This window comes from Patiria miniata, unplaced genomic scaffold (genome assembly GCF_015706575.1).
Source record: "Patiria miniata isolate m_02_andy unplaced genomic scaffold, ASM1570657v1 HiC_scaffold_14, whole genome shotgun sequence".
NCBI lineage: Eukaryota > Metazoa > Echinodermata > Asteroidea > Valvatida > Asterinidae > Patiria > Patiria miniata.
Genome location: NW_024037052.1, coordinates 5,256,601 through 5,275,457, shown reverse-complemented (window position 1 = coordinate 5,275,457; position 18,857 = coordinate 5,256,601). Strand labels below are relative to the sequence as shown.

Sequence of the window (18,857 nt, the reverse complement as noted above, 5' to 3'; positions counted from 1 at the left end):
TGATTATCTCATTTTTGTTGAGTCACTTGTACTTTCACTAACAGTGATAGGTGATGGAGACTGAAAACAGGTCTGCAAATTATTGACCGAAAGCTCCTTTCCTCAATTGAATTATTACAACCAAGAGATGCTTGACGGCACTGTTGTTTGTTTGAGTTCATGGTTTTCCCTAAACTAGACAAATTACAAAGAATGTCAATGTACATTATCGGATTATAGTAAGAGTGTTGTCTTGGCAACCAGACGGGGGGGGGGGGGGGGGGGGGGGGGGGATTTATCCATTTCATTAATTGGCCGCATGCAGTCAGAATAATCGGTGTGTAAAATTGTGAATCTGTCAAACAAGTCAGTCTTAATCCCCACAGTGTTTGGATAAATGGTTTGCAGTGAAGGACAATGTGATGTATGATGTGTTATTTAAATTCAGCCATTTTCACAGATAGGTTTCGCTGGCAAAAGGATTAACATTTGCATATTATAACCTTTTTTTTGGCCATTCCATTATTTTGTACTATGTGCGCATATGCATGCACTTAGCTATTGGGAACCATTAACAATGGCAGTACAAGTGGTACAGTGAAACGTCGCTATACCGAACATCGTCCTTAGCTCCCGATTTTTGTGTACAAAACGTACCGAACATTGTTGTTGAAAAATGCCAACAGAAAAGTGACAAGTCGCTATCTTTTCACCAAGGAATAAAAGGGAAAAGCCACCCACTGCTGTAGGTAGTAAGCTCAACTTACATAATTTAAAATAGTCAGCACGTTTTCAAAATCGTCTTTCAGTAACTACCAGGGTGGGCAGGATGAAGTTCTGAAGGCGCTTTTTATTGAAAAGTGAGTACCGAAGCAACGGCAGCTAAAAACCGCTTTACCGAACGATCGCTAATATGAACAATTTCTGTGGATCCCACAGTGTTTCTTATAGTGGCGTTCCAGTGTAATCCGAAATCCAGCCTATGATTAAAGCAACATATCTGAAGCTAAACTCGTTTTGAAACACAGACAAGTGCCACACACATGGTCTGCAATTCATCCTCTTTGAGTCATATCATACATTAGTAAATAAAAGACGAGCAACAGTAAGTGTTACTGTGTTCTTTAACGTGCATTACACAACACATGGGACCTATGGCTTTACGTCCCATCTGAAGGACGAAGCAATAATGGTAAAATGCCTTGCTCAAGGGCACAAGCACCATGTTCCCATGGTCAGGATTCAAACCCATGTACCATGGCATGCAAGTCGAAGGCTGTAACCATTGGCAACAGTAGCTCTAAAGAGTGGTCATGGGTCATCATTGACTGTTCGAGCACAGACTGCAGTCAGTGGAGTGATTTCTGTCATTAAACCCTGGTTCTACATTACCACAAAGTGCATCGCTCCTCCAACTCAAGGTGAGTCCCGCCTGGCGACATTCAGCTGCGTAGGCTGCTAATGCATCACACAAGCATGCATCGTTGGCACCACAGGCACACATGTCATAGACGCATGAGGCAAAGTACGGCTCAGGCGAGACCAGCTCATGACAGGGCGAGAACCGGTGGGTCTTGAGGACTGAACACTTGGCGTTGGCCAGCTTCCGGGCCAGGTAGCTAGCCTCGTCGCAAGGCTGGACGTCCTTGGCTTCACAACCGTCACCATTGAATCCCTCAACCTAAATCAAGTAAAGACAATATCTGACATTGAGGGTCTTGATCACGCTTGAAGCATGCAGGCAGGCCACACTGTTGTAATGACGTCATCATAAGTCCTAATAAGTCATCACAAGTCAATCACAAAACTTTGTCTCATCCCAAGTCAAGCCACAAGGTTTTTTTTTTTTTTAACCCTAACCGCCCTGAATCCTTCAAAATCCTCTTTGCCAAAGTGGAAGAATTTGGAGGATTGAGGTTACATGGCAAAAGTGCATTACTGATTTCGTAGGATGCACTTTGTCAAGGTCTTGGGCCGGACCTTGTGTTGTTTTTTGCTCAGCCATGCATAAATATAGGCCTGGATTATGCTTGAAATCCTCCGCACTGCTCCAGGATCTCACTGGCCATATTCAAGAACTAATGGAGGAATTTGCAGGATTGAGGCTATATGCCATTTTTCCATGAGGCCAATTGGAGGATTTTGCAGGATTGAGGCTACATCCTGGCAAAAAGGCCAAGGGAATTAGGGTTAATGAAATGTGACAAAGGCATTCTTGTGCCATTGTTCATCCTGGACTGCAAGTAGCTGGACTTGTGATTGGATTTACGATTTACTTGTGATTGACTTGATTGCAACTTGTGTCATTCACAACTTTCCAAAAATATTGGAAAAGTAAAGTAGGCCTAGATGGTTTCGTCGTTCAACAACAATTTACTTGGGGCTAAGATATTAAAGGTTTTAACATCCTATGAAATTATTTAGTTTTGGGCACCGTCAAGTCGCGGCAATATCATCAATGTTTTCCATTCTTTTAGAGCATTTCCAAAAGGAAATCATTTTCTGGAAGTTTTCCAAGTGTTTGCATTGCTTGGATATTAAGTGGAATGCTAATGCTGTTGTTTGGAAGATCGTTGAACACACATTGGGTAGTTTTTCAAGATTTTTGGGGCAAGGTATCATTTAATTTTTCAGTTATTGTCAGATATATGGAAGTTCATTGAAACAAACTCCACAACCAAAAAAATATTTGGAAACATATTTGCACATTTAGTAACCAAAACAAATTTGATATTTGATAGAGATGCAAGATGCTTTTTTATAGAATGAGGACACAAGGGTGAATTATCTTGATTTTCTTTAGGAATTTTCTTGTAGTACCTTCCAACTGTTTCCAAAGGCTGCATCAGACGAGGCTGTTTGACCGTTTCTCATTTTCAGGTCATCCTGTGGATACGAGTTGAAGTTACCACACATTCCACACGTCTCTCTGGCATAGGACCCTGGCACACTGACCTCAACATAGCTACTACCATCCCATAACACCTGCGCAGAATGAAAGAAGACAATTGAAGAAAAAAAACCACATACACACATTTTAAGTTATGCAACTTTATCCAATTTTAGGTAAATGAAAACTTTGATCTTCACGCAAAAGAAAAATCTGGAGGACCCACCACAGCTCTCTATTGAAGAGTGTCCAACTCATTTATCAGGAGAGAAAAGATCAAGATTTTAGACGAATGAAACCATCAACTAACAGCGGATCCAGGAGTGGGCCAATGGGGGTCATCCCCCCCCCCCAAAAAAACCCAACCCAACTTGTTTTCTTTTCATTTTTAAGTGACGTTGCAAAAAAGGCAGACACTGCATATACCCCCCACAAAACGCAACAAAAGCAATACATTTTATTTTGTTAAAAACAATACTGGATACAATTCAAGAATATTGTCCATGAACTGCAGCCACTGCCACATCATTATTTCAGGTTCTCGAGTCAGAATTACTTCACTGAAATGTCCAAAATATAAAACTACAACGTCAAATTTTCCGCGAACACTTTTTCTACAAACTGTTTCTGTTTTGTTTTGTTGTATTTGTTTGTTGTTGATGCGTTGTTTGTTTATATTTTTGTAAGTCGCAGAAACAACTGACAACCGCAATGACTGAGTACACCACTATTAGGCCTGCTTAAGAAAATGTGCTTCTCGGAGGGCAGCATTAAAATTGTGTTATCGTGCTCCGATGTCATGAAGAGTCCTAGAGCCCCCCCCCCCTTTTTACTTCTCGTATAAAATTAGGAGCGCAAAATTTTAGGACCCACTTTATCGGGGAACAAACAAAAATGTTGGACCCCAAAAATGTGTTCTGGACCCACCCTTGCCATCAACTGTATTTTTCAAAAACAATGATTCAAACTACAGAGCATTTGTAACCAAGTATTTGCCTTGAAGAGGCTACTGTTAGGGCTGTGCATCAGAACCGGGCACACCGAGTACCAGTCAACTGATGTCAGAATCCAGTTCCAGATTATGGGATACGGTACCCGTAACCTACTTTACAAAGTACTTAGTAGTTTCTCAGACAGTGAAAAAGAAAGGTTTTGAATGTCATTTGTCGAGACTTTTCAAAATGAAAACCAGGCTATATGGAAGACCAAAACAGATTTTACATTCATGTGCATATTAACGCACAACAGATGACACGTGTGAAAGTTGCAGTTTACACTGCAGACACCTTCTGTACACTTCAGACACCTTCCAGGATTTGAATTTTGGGGTTTCGTTCCCATACTACCCGTAAATGCACACCACAAGCCACTTTCCAATGGTTGACTTCCATCAAATGTGCACAAGTACACCCTCAATGGTTAGAAAAGAGAGGGTTGGGGAAGACCACTTCGTAAATGCATTATGTTGGCGACTGACGCTCACGTGACAAAGTGGTTTGTGAACACTCAGAATCAAATAATCCATGCATGCTTTGTGCCATACGCACAAATGTGGTGATCCCTCCCACAGGAGCTTTCTTAAGTAGTAAATATAAAAAAGCCATCTGTTGTTCATGCACGGAGCCAATATTGTCCTGCAGTTAATGATCCATTCATTGTGGCCTTGCAGTAGCTCATAAACAGACATGTCCTAGGAGCCTCATAAATAAACTCATCAATTTTAAAACAACAAATATTCCAACTTAAATTGTGTGCAACAAATACACAAACTGGAGGGTACGTGTGCAAACTCAATACTGTTGACCTGGGAATGATAAGCTGTAAACCTCTGAAAAATAGGAATTTACTTGGGAGCAAATACAGATGTACCCTGCAAGTAGACTGGTTCCCGTCCCCACAATCCTCAAGGGGGGGGGGGCAGGATCCAGTCCAACAACAGTACAACAGCTGAATTATTGTCAGGTCATAAAGAGTATGTAATATATAAAGTAATAATTCCATAACTAAATATGTGCCAATTGTTTTCTGTCAATGCATAAAGGGAATAACTGTTGTGTTGCAATTTAAAAAAAATGTAAAATGCAATTTAAAAACAAAAACATTGAAAACAGTACAATATCAATCCAATTCCATTGAAATTTGCTGTTTTGTTTTGGCATGGATGATGATTGGGAAGGCAAAAGGAAACAGGGAAAACTACTAACCTGTACGCCAACATTTGTATTGACGTAGTAGGAAGATCCACGTTGTTCAACATATAAGTAGGGTTCCTGTAGGAATGGGGGCTGCACTGCAACACCATTTACCTACAACCAAATTAAAAATGCACATATTTTTCAAAATGTTCAGTGTTTGGCCAAAGCTACAGGTTTGTAGCATCTTTAGAAGAAATTAAGAAGAAATTAGTCATGCGTACTTTTGGCACCAGACATGCGTAAACCAGGGCATTATTGTCCTGTGACTGATCAAACCGAGCCGTCAACTATTCCTGTGCAGGTTCTATGACATCTTGCTACAATTAACATATAAAACCAACAGATACAAATTATTACTCAAAGTCAGAATAATTACCTGTAGAGGATACCTCACACTGGAAAACATAGCTTCCAACTTTCTTTTACTGTGTGACTAACAATAGTTTGCAATTCATAAAACTGCTGAAATGGCCAAAGAATGGCTGGTTTGTTGCAACTTGGCTGGTTAGCATTTAAGAATCTTAGTCAAATTTAAACCCTTAACTGGATGAATATGGTGGCAAAAAAGAATTAGATCTTTCTTAAAGGTAGAGTATATCATTTGTCATTTGTGCATTTTTTTCGTCTAAAACAACAAAAGTGTTCCGTATCTAAAGAAGGGTGCTTAACAACTAACCTGATGAATTTTCAGATCAGTGAATGCTGTACATTTCGAGAAAACAATATTCTGGGATCTCGATTTCAATTCAAAAGTGGCCGAGTCATGTCTTGAGTTGCGCCCAAATTCAGCGTCTGGGACATGTTCTCATTCAGCCGATTGCAGCTACATGATGCCGAGCACTGAACCAACGAATAATAGCAACCGCGTGCATGTATACCGTGTCAACGCTTGCGCGCACTCATTCACAGCTTTTCCAAATGAAAAACAAACTCTAACGGAAATTGCCAAAAATGTGTCTCTAGACACATCATTGGAAAAGGCCTTCTTTTATTGTTTTCTTCAAAATGACAGCATGCCAGAAAGAATAATTTCACAGGGAGTTTAGTGCCATTACCATCTTTAAACCAGGTAAGCTTTTCAACATTAACTTTGTCAGTTACTTTTTGGATAGCTGCAAATGATCTACTCTACATTTAACTATAAGGCTGAAACCAGTTCCCAAAATCTACGATAACAATCTGAAAAGCCTTCACTAACATTTGTTTTGTCCTGCACTCTTGGTTTGCAGTGTTGTATCTTCAGTCAAAATTTTACATTTTCAGAATGAAATGATTGATGAAAATGAAGAAAAATAAATGAAAGCATCAGATATCTCTGAACTATAATAATTTGAAGGATGAAACTGAACAATGGAAATGATATCAGGTGTGTATAAACAATAAAATGGCTGAAACCACTTACTTAATTTAACAATACTTTAACAACAATAGTTCCAGCCTATCTTACCTTGACCATTCCATTTTGACCAAGGTCCACTTGCTCCCCTTGTATGATGATGGTCACTTCCTGTGTCCAGGACACTCGCCCCGCAGCATTGCGGTCATCATTCTTGACTTCCACACTGCAAATAGCAAACCATCAACATGTCAACCATTTCAACATCTTGGTCAAACATTTGTGTGAAATCCCTTCACTAAAGCTGAAAAAAAAATTCTACTTTTTCAAGGGCTACATTTGGAATGCAATTTGTTTCACTTGCCTCCACGCATCTCAATCTATACTAGAGAAAAATCAAGAAGATATAATTCACAGCTCTTGGTGACTTAAAGATTTCAATAAATCTCTTTCCTTCTCTATCTGTTTCAAAGAAGCAAAAACAGAGGTAAAAGAAATGGCATCAGTCCTACTTTAAATGTGTTTAGAGTAAGTTGTTTGTGTCATTCTAAGCTTTGGTACATAGTTGCAACCGATATTTTTGGAATTCGATATATAAAAAATGTTGAGTAGAATCAAGAGAGTTCTTTTTTTTTAAACTTACATAAAGTCTTGATTTTTGCAATCCATGGCCATGATGTACTTGCAGGTGCCCTGAAAATGGATAAGTCTGCCGTCGAATGTGCGGTAGTGTGGATCGCCAAATGCTATGCATGTTGCAGGGCCTGAGGGGAAACAAATATGACTCGTAATACACTTCACCCAAAAATTCTGTCTCTTGATTGGTCGAGAGCACATCACATGGTATTGGCAATTTTTAGATTCTTGTCATGCACAACCAGAAAGACTACCCAATGGTGCCTTGCGCTATCTGGACCAAGAAAATGGAGCTCTGTGTGCACATGTACGTTCCCCACTAAATTCATATTGGAAAAGAAGTACAGTTGAATGGATATTGGTTTATTAACAAAGTTATCTTTAAAAATCAAGCATCCTCTATGGGTGAGGCATTAAATATTGATTGGTTTAACTCGGAAAAACAGAACGCTCCATGGATCACCTCGGGAGGCTAGTTTTACCACATCACTTGACGCAGTCAATATTTGTTTACATTTCCACCACAAAATACTTATATATGCCTCATTGCAATTAAAGCCACTCAAAAGATTTTATCCAAGGAACATCTTTTTTTAAGTCTTTTCATGACTAGTCTTATAAGACAAACATGTTTTCCTACAAATACTTACAGATGCAATATTACTGTCGTATTCTTTCAGCACTCGCAAAAGCAACAGGGAGCATAATTCATGGATAGTTTGTGAGTGAAACCCTACCGATATACACTTAAAGAGGTTGTGGAATGCTCGAATACATTTCCGTCATTTTTCGGGTATATGTAGCCAAAGGTGTGATGACATAAAAACGACTATTGTGTCTGTCATGAAATGAGTACAAAAGGTACAGAACATAGTAAATCGTGACGTAATAAACAGGACTAGTTTCGGTAAATTGGGGGCAGTAGTTGAAGGGAAAAAAAACACCTTTTTTGTTTCCAACTATGGTTGGCTGACCATCGCTGGAAATTGAACCAAAATTTCCATTTTCTTGAAAATGACAGCACACCAGGTACCATGATTTCACAGGATGCCTGAGACTATTATTCACTTACAGTCAAGTAAGGTATTTCATAATAATGTGGTATTTTTGTTTTGTTTTGCAAATGGTGCATATTACCTTTAAAAGGAACTCGCTGCGAAGTGTGCAGCTGCCTTTCATTTGAATTTTCTATTCATTATGTGGATTGTACTTAATTTGTAACACCATACTTACAATAATACTCTGTTTATCAGTAATTAAACAATTTCAAAATGACAGCCTTGATATATGACCAAAAAAACACCATGATATTAAACAGACCAACATTGATTGAGCTGCTAGTGCTAGATTTTGTCTACGGACTTTTTTAGTCTAACTTCATTTTCTTTGTGGATATTTATTACACTGTTCAGTGTTTTCTCAATAATTCAACAATTTTGACAATGCATGCGTGACAGCCTTGATAAATGGCAGATTAGAAGCTGATAATGGCAGAACAAACATTGAAAGTGCACATAGAATTTGTCCAGGCACTCTTTGTGTTTAAAGGGAATATACATCATTTGCTTTTACTGTAATTTTCAGAAATGGATGGAATTGGGGGATTGGAAATATATAGAAAATATAGTTACACTGACTTTTTTGAGGTTTTGGGTTCGAAAATGCTATAAAAACCAAGAAAAACAATCATTTTCCTGTAGTCTGGTTCCCTGACTCCATATAAGAAGAAACCATATAAGAAGAAACAGAGCAGTTTACATACATTGGGGAATTGTAAGGTCAGGGAACCAGTCTAGCTGGCTCGTACCCGTTCATAGGTTTGTAATCGATTGCAAACAAGTGCCATGGTCAATTGGGGCCAGTATTTTTTAAAAAAGCCAGTTTTTTCCAACGCTGATCGGCCGATCAGCGTTGGAAATTGATACAAAAATACCACTTTTCTTGAAAATGACAGTATACCAGGTGCCATGATTTTACAGGATGCTTTACACTGTCATTCACTAACAGTCCAGCAAGGTATTTCAAAATGATTTGGTAGTTTTATTTTTTGATGTTTGCAAATGTTGTATTTTCCCTTTAATTTCAGGCTGTAGGTTTGCAGTAAATGTTAGGCAGTCTATATCTTTTTAAAGGCACGTAGGAATATTGGTAATTACCTGAAATTAACCTACCAATTTAATGAGAAAAACCATCCTAAAAATGATGAAAAAAGTAAAAGCGTTGTTAAAAGGTATCGTTTCTAAGAAAACAATCATCGTATGGTGATTTTTCACAAAAGTGCATCTGCGGACACAATTTATTACGTGCGTTAGCCATGGAAACCAGTTTAACTAGTTCACACCGGCATTATTTTGACAGTGACTGGGCCCAGTCGTGGGATTGCTTTTCACGAACCTCGATGCCAGACGGGTTCAGGCTGTTAACTGCAGGTAGCACACCCTGATATTTCCGGCCTCGCTCGCTGTGAGCGGGTCACGGACAGATATTTTGGCCTCGCTCCCTGCGTGTTTATCCGTCATCCGTTCCGAATACCGCAAAACCTTTGCGTGTATACACGTCATCCGACGCGAACTGGTTAAAGACCCAAAAATTGCACACGTTTTCTCTGTTTTCTCAAAATGTATAATAGCCACTGATGAATTAAGAGTAGGACTTCAACAGGTTTGTTGTTATGCACTCTACTTAGAGTTTTGAGCAACATGTTTCTTCCAACAGCAAATAAGCCTATGTGTCTTTAAGCACAGGATGTCTGAGGATACTTACGTGACAGACATTTGGGACAGCAATGACCTGGCTCAAGGGCTGGCACTTCATCCTGCACACACACACAAAGAACAAAGTTTTATTATGCTATTCAACAATTTAAAACAACAAAGACAACAAAATTTATGTGGATTGAACTGAAACATACAAATCAACAAAATTAGATGGTCTGACGTTTGGATCCTAAAAGTATCTTTTTCAAGGCACAACACCAATTCGTACCAGTTCATACCAGTTCAAACCAGTTAAACCATCTCAAAAACCAGTCACCAATTTTCAGTTCAAATGGTACCAGCTGAACCCAGTTGAAACTAGTAGAATTGGTTTCAACTGGGATTTTCACCTGGGTATCTCAACCGTACACCTGGCGTTCATGTTGAAGACGATGAGTTTTGCACATCCTGGATAAAATGAATCGTGTGCACCATATGCAGGCAGCATGCAATGTCCAAAGATCTCTCACAAGTTTACTATTTGTATACATTATTATTTAAGGAACTTCTTTTCTTCTTGATCATTGCTGCAAATATCATGCACAAACTTACAGCTTGACAAGTAAGTGGTGGACATCGTGAGGTCTGGCATTGTACTTGACCTAACAGACACACACAGGATGTACAGTCATCTCTCTGCCACTGTTCACTGTCTGCATACTGACGGCCTGAGTAGAAACACGGCTGCTGGGTAGCTGATAAATGCACAAAGAAAAAATATCAGGCAAATGAACTGTCAAATAGAAACACTATTAAACAAATCAAAAATAACACAGAGATCATGCATCAGTCCACCACAAGTCCATCACAAGAACTTTCATTAATTAACGGTAGAGTACCGGTATATCATTTGCAACTATCCAAAAACAACTTACGAAATTAATGTTGAAAATACTTGGTTTAAAGATAGTAATGGCACAAAACTCCCTCTGAAATGATTCTTTCTGGCATGCTGTCATTTTGAAGAAATCAACAAAAGAAGGTCATTCCAAAGATGCGTCTAAAGACAAATTTTGGGAAAGTTCCATTACAAGTTCCTTTTTGAATTCGGCGCGCAATTGGGTGCGCGCAAGCGTTGACACGACGCACATTTGCGCGCGGTTGCTATAATTCGTCAGTTCAGTGTGTGACATCGCATAGCTGCAATTGGCTGATTGGCAATTGGCTGAAAGTTTGATTATGTTTTTTTGGTGATACTAACCTCGACATGAGTAACAGCATTGGTCTGATGGCTTATACAGTTCCTGACCCTCTTCACATACGATAGATTCACATGTCTTCAACTGACAATCAATGGCTCCTCCCTACAAGACAATCACACTCAATACTAATCCTTATAATTGAAATGATACCTGTTTCATCAGGCTAGTGTTTCTGAGTCGCACCGAACTAAACAGTATTCATTCATTCAGTCAGTCATTCATTCAAGTTTAGCTCTAGTTGCATAAAAGCAACTGTTGAGCAGGCATGGAGAGTCAGTCCAATGCCCAACATAAAAAAACAGTATTACCTCAACAAGAGACGCTTGGTGAGGTAAGCGTTTGGTTGTCTGACAAGATGGGCTAGGTACTTTTGTTTGCTGGCGCTGTACAAATTCAGCATTGCTTTTCACATGTAGGAATGACTCAGGTTGACCCAAATAGAATATGGTTTCAGAAAAACGACTTTATTAATTTTCACTGACTAGACTCTAGATCAGTTCCAAACGTCAAACTTCTGAAATGTCAAACTTTTCAAGTGCTTAAAGGGACATTACGGGCTGGAATGCGCCCAATTGGGCTAAAAAATAAACAAAATGATATTAAATGGAAAAAGCATCTAAAAGTAGCCTAAACGTCCACACAACCATCCTTTATAAACCCGGCGTTTTTGTGTTATTCTTGCGAGAACCTAGTCTGAGTATCACCCATTATCCACGGAGCCAAGAGTCTCCTGTGTAACGTCTGATATGTCTAGACATGCAGAGTTATGCAAGCCGCACGCCAGCCAATCAATGTCGACTTTACTAAATGGTAACGGACGTCATTTCATTCCCAAATCAGGACTAAATGGTTTGATTGGTCAATTCGAATGCAGCATTTTGTAATGCAACAACAGCTGGGCCCATTATCGCGTAACATGATACAGAGCGCGTGACACAGGTTTTTTTTTATCCAATGGGTGAATGGCCGAAGAACCGATATAGTAAGCACATACTGATTGGTCAAAATCTAGAGGTCAAAAGGCGGTTGACTTGCCTAATTAATTAGTGAATCTGCTCACATATCACAGACAACGGCAAATCTACTACATAGACTAGCGAGAATCATACGAGAACTAATTTCGGGGGTCGAAGTTTTGTCCCCCGAAAAATCGAGCTGTTGATGCTAGTTGTGAATCCAGCCAAACAGTGAATTGCATTCTGCGGACCTGTAGGAAACAACATTTGTGTATTGGTGCTGTGTGTATTATGTATCACATACAAAATGTGTAAAATACATTGAATACACATGACTTAAAATACAAACATGTAGGCTGTTGCGTTCAATTTAAACAACCAGGTTTTTTTGTCTTTTCTCGAGAACGGTAAAACATTAGGTTCATTCCCTTTCAACCAGACCTTTAAAATAGTGTAAGTAAACAATCCAAAACATGTTATTTTCAGGGATTTCAGGCTGTAATGCCCCTTTAATTTAAATCTTTGCAATAATTTGGTTCAGCGAGATTCTAAAACGCCAGTCTCATATGGGTATATTTCTTTTCATCTCTTTTCATCATTTCTTTTCTTTTCATGCAATTTTTTTTTTTTTTTACCAAAATTGAAACAAAGTTGAAAACTCAACAATTAGTTCCTCCGTCGAATATGAATTGAGTCCATGGAATGATATAGATTAGCATAAAACAGTTCAAAAGGTAAAAACAAAACAAAAAGGCGGGCGACTTACATCACAGGTGCAAGTAATACACATGTTGTTGTCTTGGTTCCAGGTCTGGCCATCAAAGTAAACCTCACCAGTTTCAAGATGACAACCTTTATAACGACACAAATTTTGAAAAAAATGTCCAATTAAATAAACCCATTCATATACATTCCACATATTTTATACCATAAGAAAAACAGTCATGTACTGCAACTCTAATTAACTAGATCAGTCTGGTATTCTGGTATTTTGTCTTCTTAAAGATGACAATAAATTGGCTGCTATGTCAGTCACCTTCATGAGTTTACTTATAATGGTACTTACAATTTGAGTTCTTTGATTATAAATCCAAAATTTATAATCAGAGAAAATTATCTCATTTCATTCATATTTTTTTTTTTTTTAAGTTTTGCTCCTATATTCCGATCAGGATATATGGGGAAAAAAGATTTAGATTTTGTACATAACACTGTGTTAAGATCGACTTTTGAAATGAACTACTTATTGACAAACTGGACTTACGCTGACAACGAGGGCAGCATTGACCCGGTGTAGTCTCTTGCTCAGACCGTGGGCACATCAACATTGGACACATATCAGAAAAACACTCCCATTGCGAAATATTCTGCAGGAATGCATTAAAAAACTGTTATTATTCAACTAGTAAAATGAATCAGCTGGGGTTTCTTTTGGTAGAAATTACGTATGCACTTAATAGCAATATTTGTTCCCCAAAAAGCTGTTATATTTGCTCCCTTAACCCTTTCATTACCACATTGTTTATTGACTTGGCTCTCCCCAGGACCACATTGTTTGCTCAGTCATGCGGAAATCACTAGAGTGTAAACAAAATGACCACAAGTCCAACATTCACTTTTTTCAACCCAGATTTTCACTGCCAAGGAGTGATTTAAATCATAGGTGTTGTGTGTTAAGTTTGTTCCTTGAACCTTACTCTTGTATGTGATGTAAAAATGAAGTCCCATATATGTAAATATAAGAAAGTTATGCCTGTTTGTTCATCTGGTTCCATGCAAGCCATTTCACCACATGACCAAATGGCACTTCATACCTCAATTTGTGAGTGGATACTTCTAAAGCACTTTTCTCATTTTTTTGTTATGGCAACACTATGAATAAACTACACCATTAGAACGATCCGAAAACACTCTTTCAGCGGGTATATGGTTGATGTATGGACGGCCAAACATATCAACATGCTGCCTTTCTGAAAAGTAGTGAATATATCTGTGTTGAGGGTGTTCTGTGTGTGGTTTCCTGGTCGACTAAAGTCGCCCATGGGAACCAGCAGGGGGGTTCTTCTTGTCGACAAAAGTCGCCCATGGTATTAAGAAAGGGTTCAAACAGGCATGAGAATGAGTTTCAGTGAAAAAAATAGGAAACTTGTGCAAAAACAGGAAAGGATGAGAAATCATGCAAAAAATAAAGCCCCCAAGCAGGCTCAAAACATATACAAACGTGCAAATTTGCTCAACAAAAAAACCCATGAATTCCTGTTTAAACAAGAAGATTCTCATGCCTGCTTAAAAACTATCAGTTTAAGATACCGGTAACAAAAAGCAATGACCCAAGACTACACAACAACAAATCCATGAAGCAGGATTCGCTGAGGACTATAGTCGACTACCTACCTTGCATTCACATGTGAGGCAGGGATCACCGTAGGGCCGCATGATGGTACCAACATTATCAATAGTGCAACTGGATGTGAGTGCTGGGGTAAGAATAAAAACAAATGGTTATGAAGAACAAGAACAATGCACATAGACACCTTGCACAGTGCGCCCTTATTGAGGGCAGTTTTTGCTATCCAATTTCAGTGACAATGAGAGATCAAGGTGTTTACTCATGCGTATCACACAGGAACAACTACCTGTCGTTAGATGTGATGTCAGATGCGAGGGGCCTAATTGACCATATCTGTCTAACAAATTTTTGTACTGCATGTGCATTTACAGTGCACGTGACAGCTCAAAATTGATTGAGCAAGGTCAATTTTGTCTATAGATCAGTTATACCTAACAATCTACATATCCCTGAAAGATTACCGCAAGTTGGCCAGCTGTGTAACAAACTACTCTCAAGATGTACCTACCGGGCCCAAAGTGAAAATAGGACTGGCATCAAATACCCTGTGAAATGATTTGGCCTGAAATTGCTTCATTGATAGAAAACTAACGTTGAAGGTGTTTTTAAATTGCAGGCACTCATTTTTAGCACCTTAGTAATGCAATTTTGTTGCTTCGACGAAATTCACAAAAAGTGAATGATCCTCTGTACCTTTAAACTTAATGTGTACTGTGAGTGAATATGCGAGCTTAAAATGGCATCTACTGACGACAAGTTATGGGCTTGACTTCATTTATGCATAATTTAAATTCCATCTATGTTTATGTGTTTGTGTTTATTACCTCCTACACACGTTGGACAGCATTCTCCAGGCTGTGCGGGTTGGACCATCGTTGGAGGGCAATCCAGCAAAGCTTGGCACGTCTCACGTAGACACACCAGACTACCACGCTAAAGGGGATCAAGCAACGGCATCAGAAAGTATACAAACACAACATGGTTTGAGGGGAAGAAGTGTGCAATTACTAGTCCCGAGCTGTTGGCTGATTTGATTTCCAAGCAGAGGATTCCTCCAGTTTCCGAAAATATTCAAGGTTATCCGTCCACTTTTCAGTTCACATTCAGATATGTTTGGGATACAAGCCTTTTGTGATATATGGCTGACAGAACAGAAGGACACTATTTAGGGTGGATTAAATTTGGGTAAATACAAAGGCATGCCACTAAAAAAAAAACACCTCCTATTGTGTCCACTCACTTCCACCTTAGGTCATCCCTTTGAATTTCTATGGTTCTCATATTGTAGTGCCACTGAAGTAGGTCGGTTGATTGAAAAAATTAGAATCCAAAAAACAACAACATTGCAGTGCACCCGCATAGATGACTAAATTAAATGATGCCACGTACGTATTGTCTCTAGTTTTGTTTATTGCAATGAAATTATCATGAGTTGATATTGCTGAGTAAAATAATACAATCATACTTGGCAAGATGTTGATCACTTAAATTATATCTGCGCCAAGCAGCTCACCGACGTTTTGACTACTGTGGCAGCCATTGCTATATTTTTGAATGTGACCGTTACCTGACTTACGAGCTATTAAGAGATGTCACGGGATCATCTGGTCAGGGAACCAGACTATTCAAGCATGACCTTTGACCTACCTCACAAAAGCACAGCTCACAAGGATCATTGTACGGTCTAAACTGCTGGCCATCTTCATAGTTGATACCATTGTACATACAACCTGACAAAAATCAATACCAACAAAAATTAATGGAACTATTTTACATAACGAGTTACAAAAAAATATCATTTTTAATATACTTGGTGGATATGTAATAAGGGAATAAATATGTGCTTGGCCAAAGTACGTCTTAAATCGGCTAGAGGCCTGGATGTGGATAATGGTCCGAGCCAAAGGCCATTATTGGCGACCAGGGCACTAGCCAGTTCTAAATGTACTTGTTTAATACCAGCCAAGCACATAGTTATTCCCATTCATACCTTTTGGCCAAAAAGTAAAAACAAGTCAAAAATGATAAATTTCCAACGATTTTGTTCACCAACGTTACTTCATAATTGTGAAACACCCCTTTACGTATGTTTAAGGTATGTGCCTCTAGCGTTTAGTGCCAGAAGTCTCCTTATATGGATATTGGTGCACGTATGGCGTGTACTGCACGATTTAGCGCAGAACGCAGCAGTGCCAGGGTAGTGTGAATTTTGGACTCGTTATTGCGCATACCTAAGTGAAGATAATTAGGATAGTGACTAGTCACGTGTGAGGAATTAACCAATAAAAGAGTAAAAGGGACCAGATTTCGTAGGAGTCCAAATTCATGTCACACCGGAAAAAAGTGTTTAAATCCATTTGGTGTTTTATAAACCGTTTTAAAACCACCCGTGATGGGCTCTCGACCAATAGGCAATGGGCAAACTTTCTTAGGTACTGATGAATACTTTGATAAGGTTATTCCATGTTTTGTACAGTCTGTCTTGAACAACTCTGCAGTAGGAAATGCATTCTTTGTCTTACCAGGGCATGTAGGGCAGCACTGGTCAGGCTGGCTGACGGGATTGGTGCAGAAATCTGGTGTTAGACAACGGATCTCGGTACACAGAGTGATTCCCTCCTAATTAGTGAAAAAAAAGTTGAATAGATATGCAAGCTTTTCGTAAAAGGACATGGCCAGAAACTGTCGCCTTCTAGAGCAATATTCAAGTAATATCAAATTATCAAACAAACTGAGTGAATATGGTGGATTCTGACTAGTGTCTGTATAATTAACACATATGGGAAGATTGCCATCATGGCCTAGTTCGTAGAGTACAAGTATTGAAGAAGTTATAGTCAATATCAGCTCAACTTTTCTTTATTCAACTAAAACTCTACAATTTCTAATGTTCTTAACAGTTCTATATTACATTTTGCCCTTCGTCGATGTATAAACACTGAATACTCAGTGTGTTAGCCCCCCCATCACCCCCCCCCCCAACCCTGAGTGAAAGTGAGAAAAAAAGGGGTTGGCTGGCTGGTTCAAATCTGATGTAGCAGCAAATACCGCAATTAAACTATTCATAAGATGGAATTTGTGTCAGGGTGATGTAAATTCAATATTAGGTTTTGCCCTTCACCGACGTATGAACACTGTATACTCAGTGTGTAACCTCACTTTTTTCCGGAGGTAACACACTGAGTATACAGTGTTTAAACGTTGGTGAAGGGCAACACTCATTTGGAATTTACATCATCCCGATGCAAATTCCATCTTATGAATGTTCTCAAAAATGTTGAAAGTATACAAAAGCAAGGTTATACAGACCTGACACTGACAGTTAATGCAAGGGTTCAATGGGGAGACCCATGTTTCACCACTGTTGTATTCAAAGCCTTCATACAAGCAACCTGGATGGAAAAAGCATTTCGATCTTAGAAGTAACTTTGTTAAACGCCTTTCAAACATCCTAAGGCCCTGACACTTTTTTGATTTGTATATTTCAGGTCAATCCAGTCAGTTAGCAGTTTGCAGCACTTTTATTTATTTTCATATTTTAAAATTTAATATGTTCTTAAGTTAATAATTTGGGTGTTTTTTTTTAATGTTGTAATAGAGCAATTTGCTTGGTTCCTTGTCCCTCCAAGGCTTTTCTTCAAAAGAACAAGATTTGAAGTGAGAATTCTTAAGAGAAAGCTCACATGTGCTTTGATATCAAAAGAAAGAATTGCTCTAACAGGAGACATGTCGTAGCACTGATGGCAATATTTTGCAGTTTACTAAACCAAACAAGTGGGTACATTCACTAGGATAGTCCATACTTTAATCTGTGCAATTACCTTGGCATCTTTCACAGCACTGGCCTGGGTCCCTTACCCTGCTCTGACAGCTAAGCTCAGGACATTCACGGGATACACACAGTATGTTGCCATTCTGTCCAAAGAAATCAGAATATTAGGAAGGAGATCACCAAATATACAAATATAATGCCATCACTACCTCATTCTGTAGCCTTATGGGCTCCGTGCACAAGTACCCCAACCACGGCCAGAAAAGGAGAGTTGGGGGTGACCAAGACTGGTTCCAGATCCATCCACTGCGTATTTCGAATGATTCAAAGTTATTGGAGGCGGGGATCATATCGGAGACCATCGTTGCATTTAAACGTATTCGCGCGCCGACGACGCCTGACGCTCACACGAAGACGCGGTGGCTATAACTTTTGCACATTCAGGAAGTCGTGCGTACTTTGCGTGCAAACCAGTACAGTACAGTACGCTGTGTGTCCCATCCACGGAGCTCTCAAAAGAGGTAAAAACACGCCCTCTTTTGTTGGCGCACGGAGCCCATAGATTTCCTGCAGGAATTGTAGATGGTACTTTGTTATTGTGACCATGTTCAGAAGGATGGACAAAACGTGTGCGCCTACTGGTTTTTACGTGTATGGCTACGTGTATAAGTACACACAACTATATTCTGCATATGCACAAAGCCGCAGTACTATTGTCTTCACGTGATCATCAGGCACCGTCGGCAATGCGTTCAAATGTCCCTCTCAGTAGTCTCCCCAATTCT

General features: G+C 39.2%; 1 protein-coding gene across 2 annotated transcripts in view; it reads right to left on the bottom strand.

Moving 5' to 3' along the window:
• LOC119721939 (kielin/chordin-like protein) overlaps positions 1–18,857 on the bottom strand; it is a 137,557-nt gene that overhangs the window by 4,804 nt on the left and 113,896 nt on the right. For both annotated transcript variants that reach the window (XM_038191895.1, XM_038191896.1), the window contains 16 exons: positions 18,122–18,215; positions 17,610–17,692; positions 16,823–16,919; positions 15,948–16,030; positions 15,125–15,233; positions 14,345–14,427; positions 13,215–13,317; positions 12,717–12,802; positions 10,994–11,096; positions 10,345–10,487; positions 9,800–9,851; positions 7,044–7,164; positions 6,512–6,626; positions 5,074–5,175; positions 2,800–2,964; positions 1,372–1,660 (listed from right to left, as the gene is read on the bottom strand). In XM_038191895.1, the coding sequence (XP_038047823.1) occupies positions 1,372–1,660; positions 2,800–2,964; positions 5,074–5,175; positions 6,512–6,626; positions 7,044–7,164; positions 9,800–9,851; positions 10,345–10,487; positions 10,994–11,096; positions 12,717–12,802; positions 13,215–13,317; positions 14,345–14,427; positions 15,125–15,233; positions 15,948–16,030; positions 16,823–16,919; positions 17,610–17,692; positions 18,122–18,215 (1,828 nt within the window). The remainder of the gene's footprint in view (positions 1–1,371; positions 1,661–2,799; positions 2,965–5,073; positions 5,176–6,511; positions 6,627–7,043; positions 7,165–9,799; positions 9,852–10,344; positions 10,488–10,993; positions 11,097–12,716; positions 12,803–13,214; positions 13,318–14,344; positions 14,428–15,124; positions 15,234–15,947; positions 16,031–16,822; positions 16,920–17,609; positions 17,693–18,121; positions 18,216–18,857) is intronic.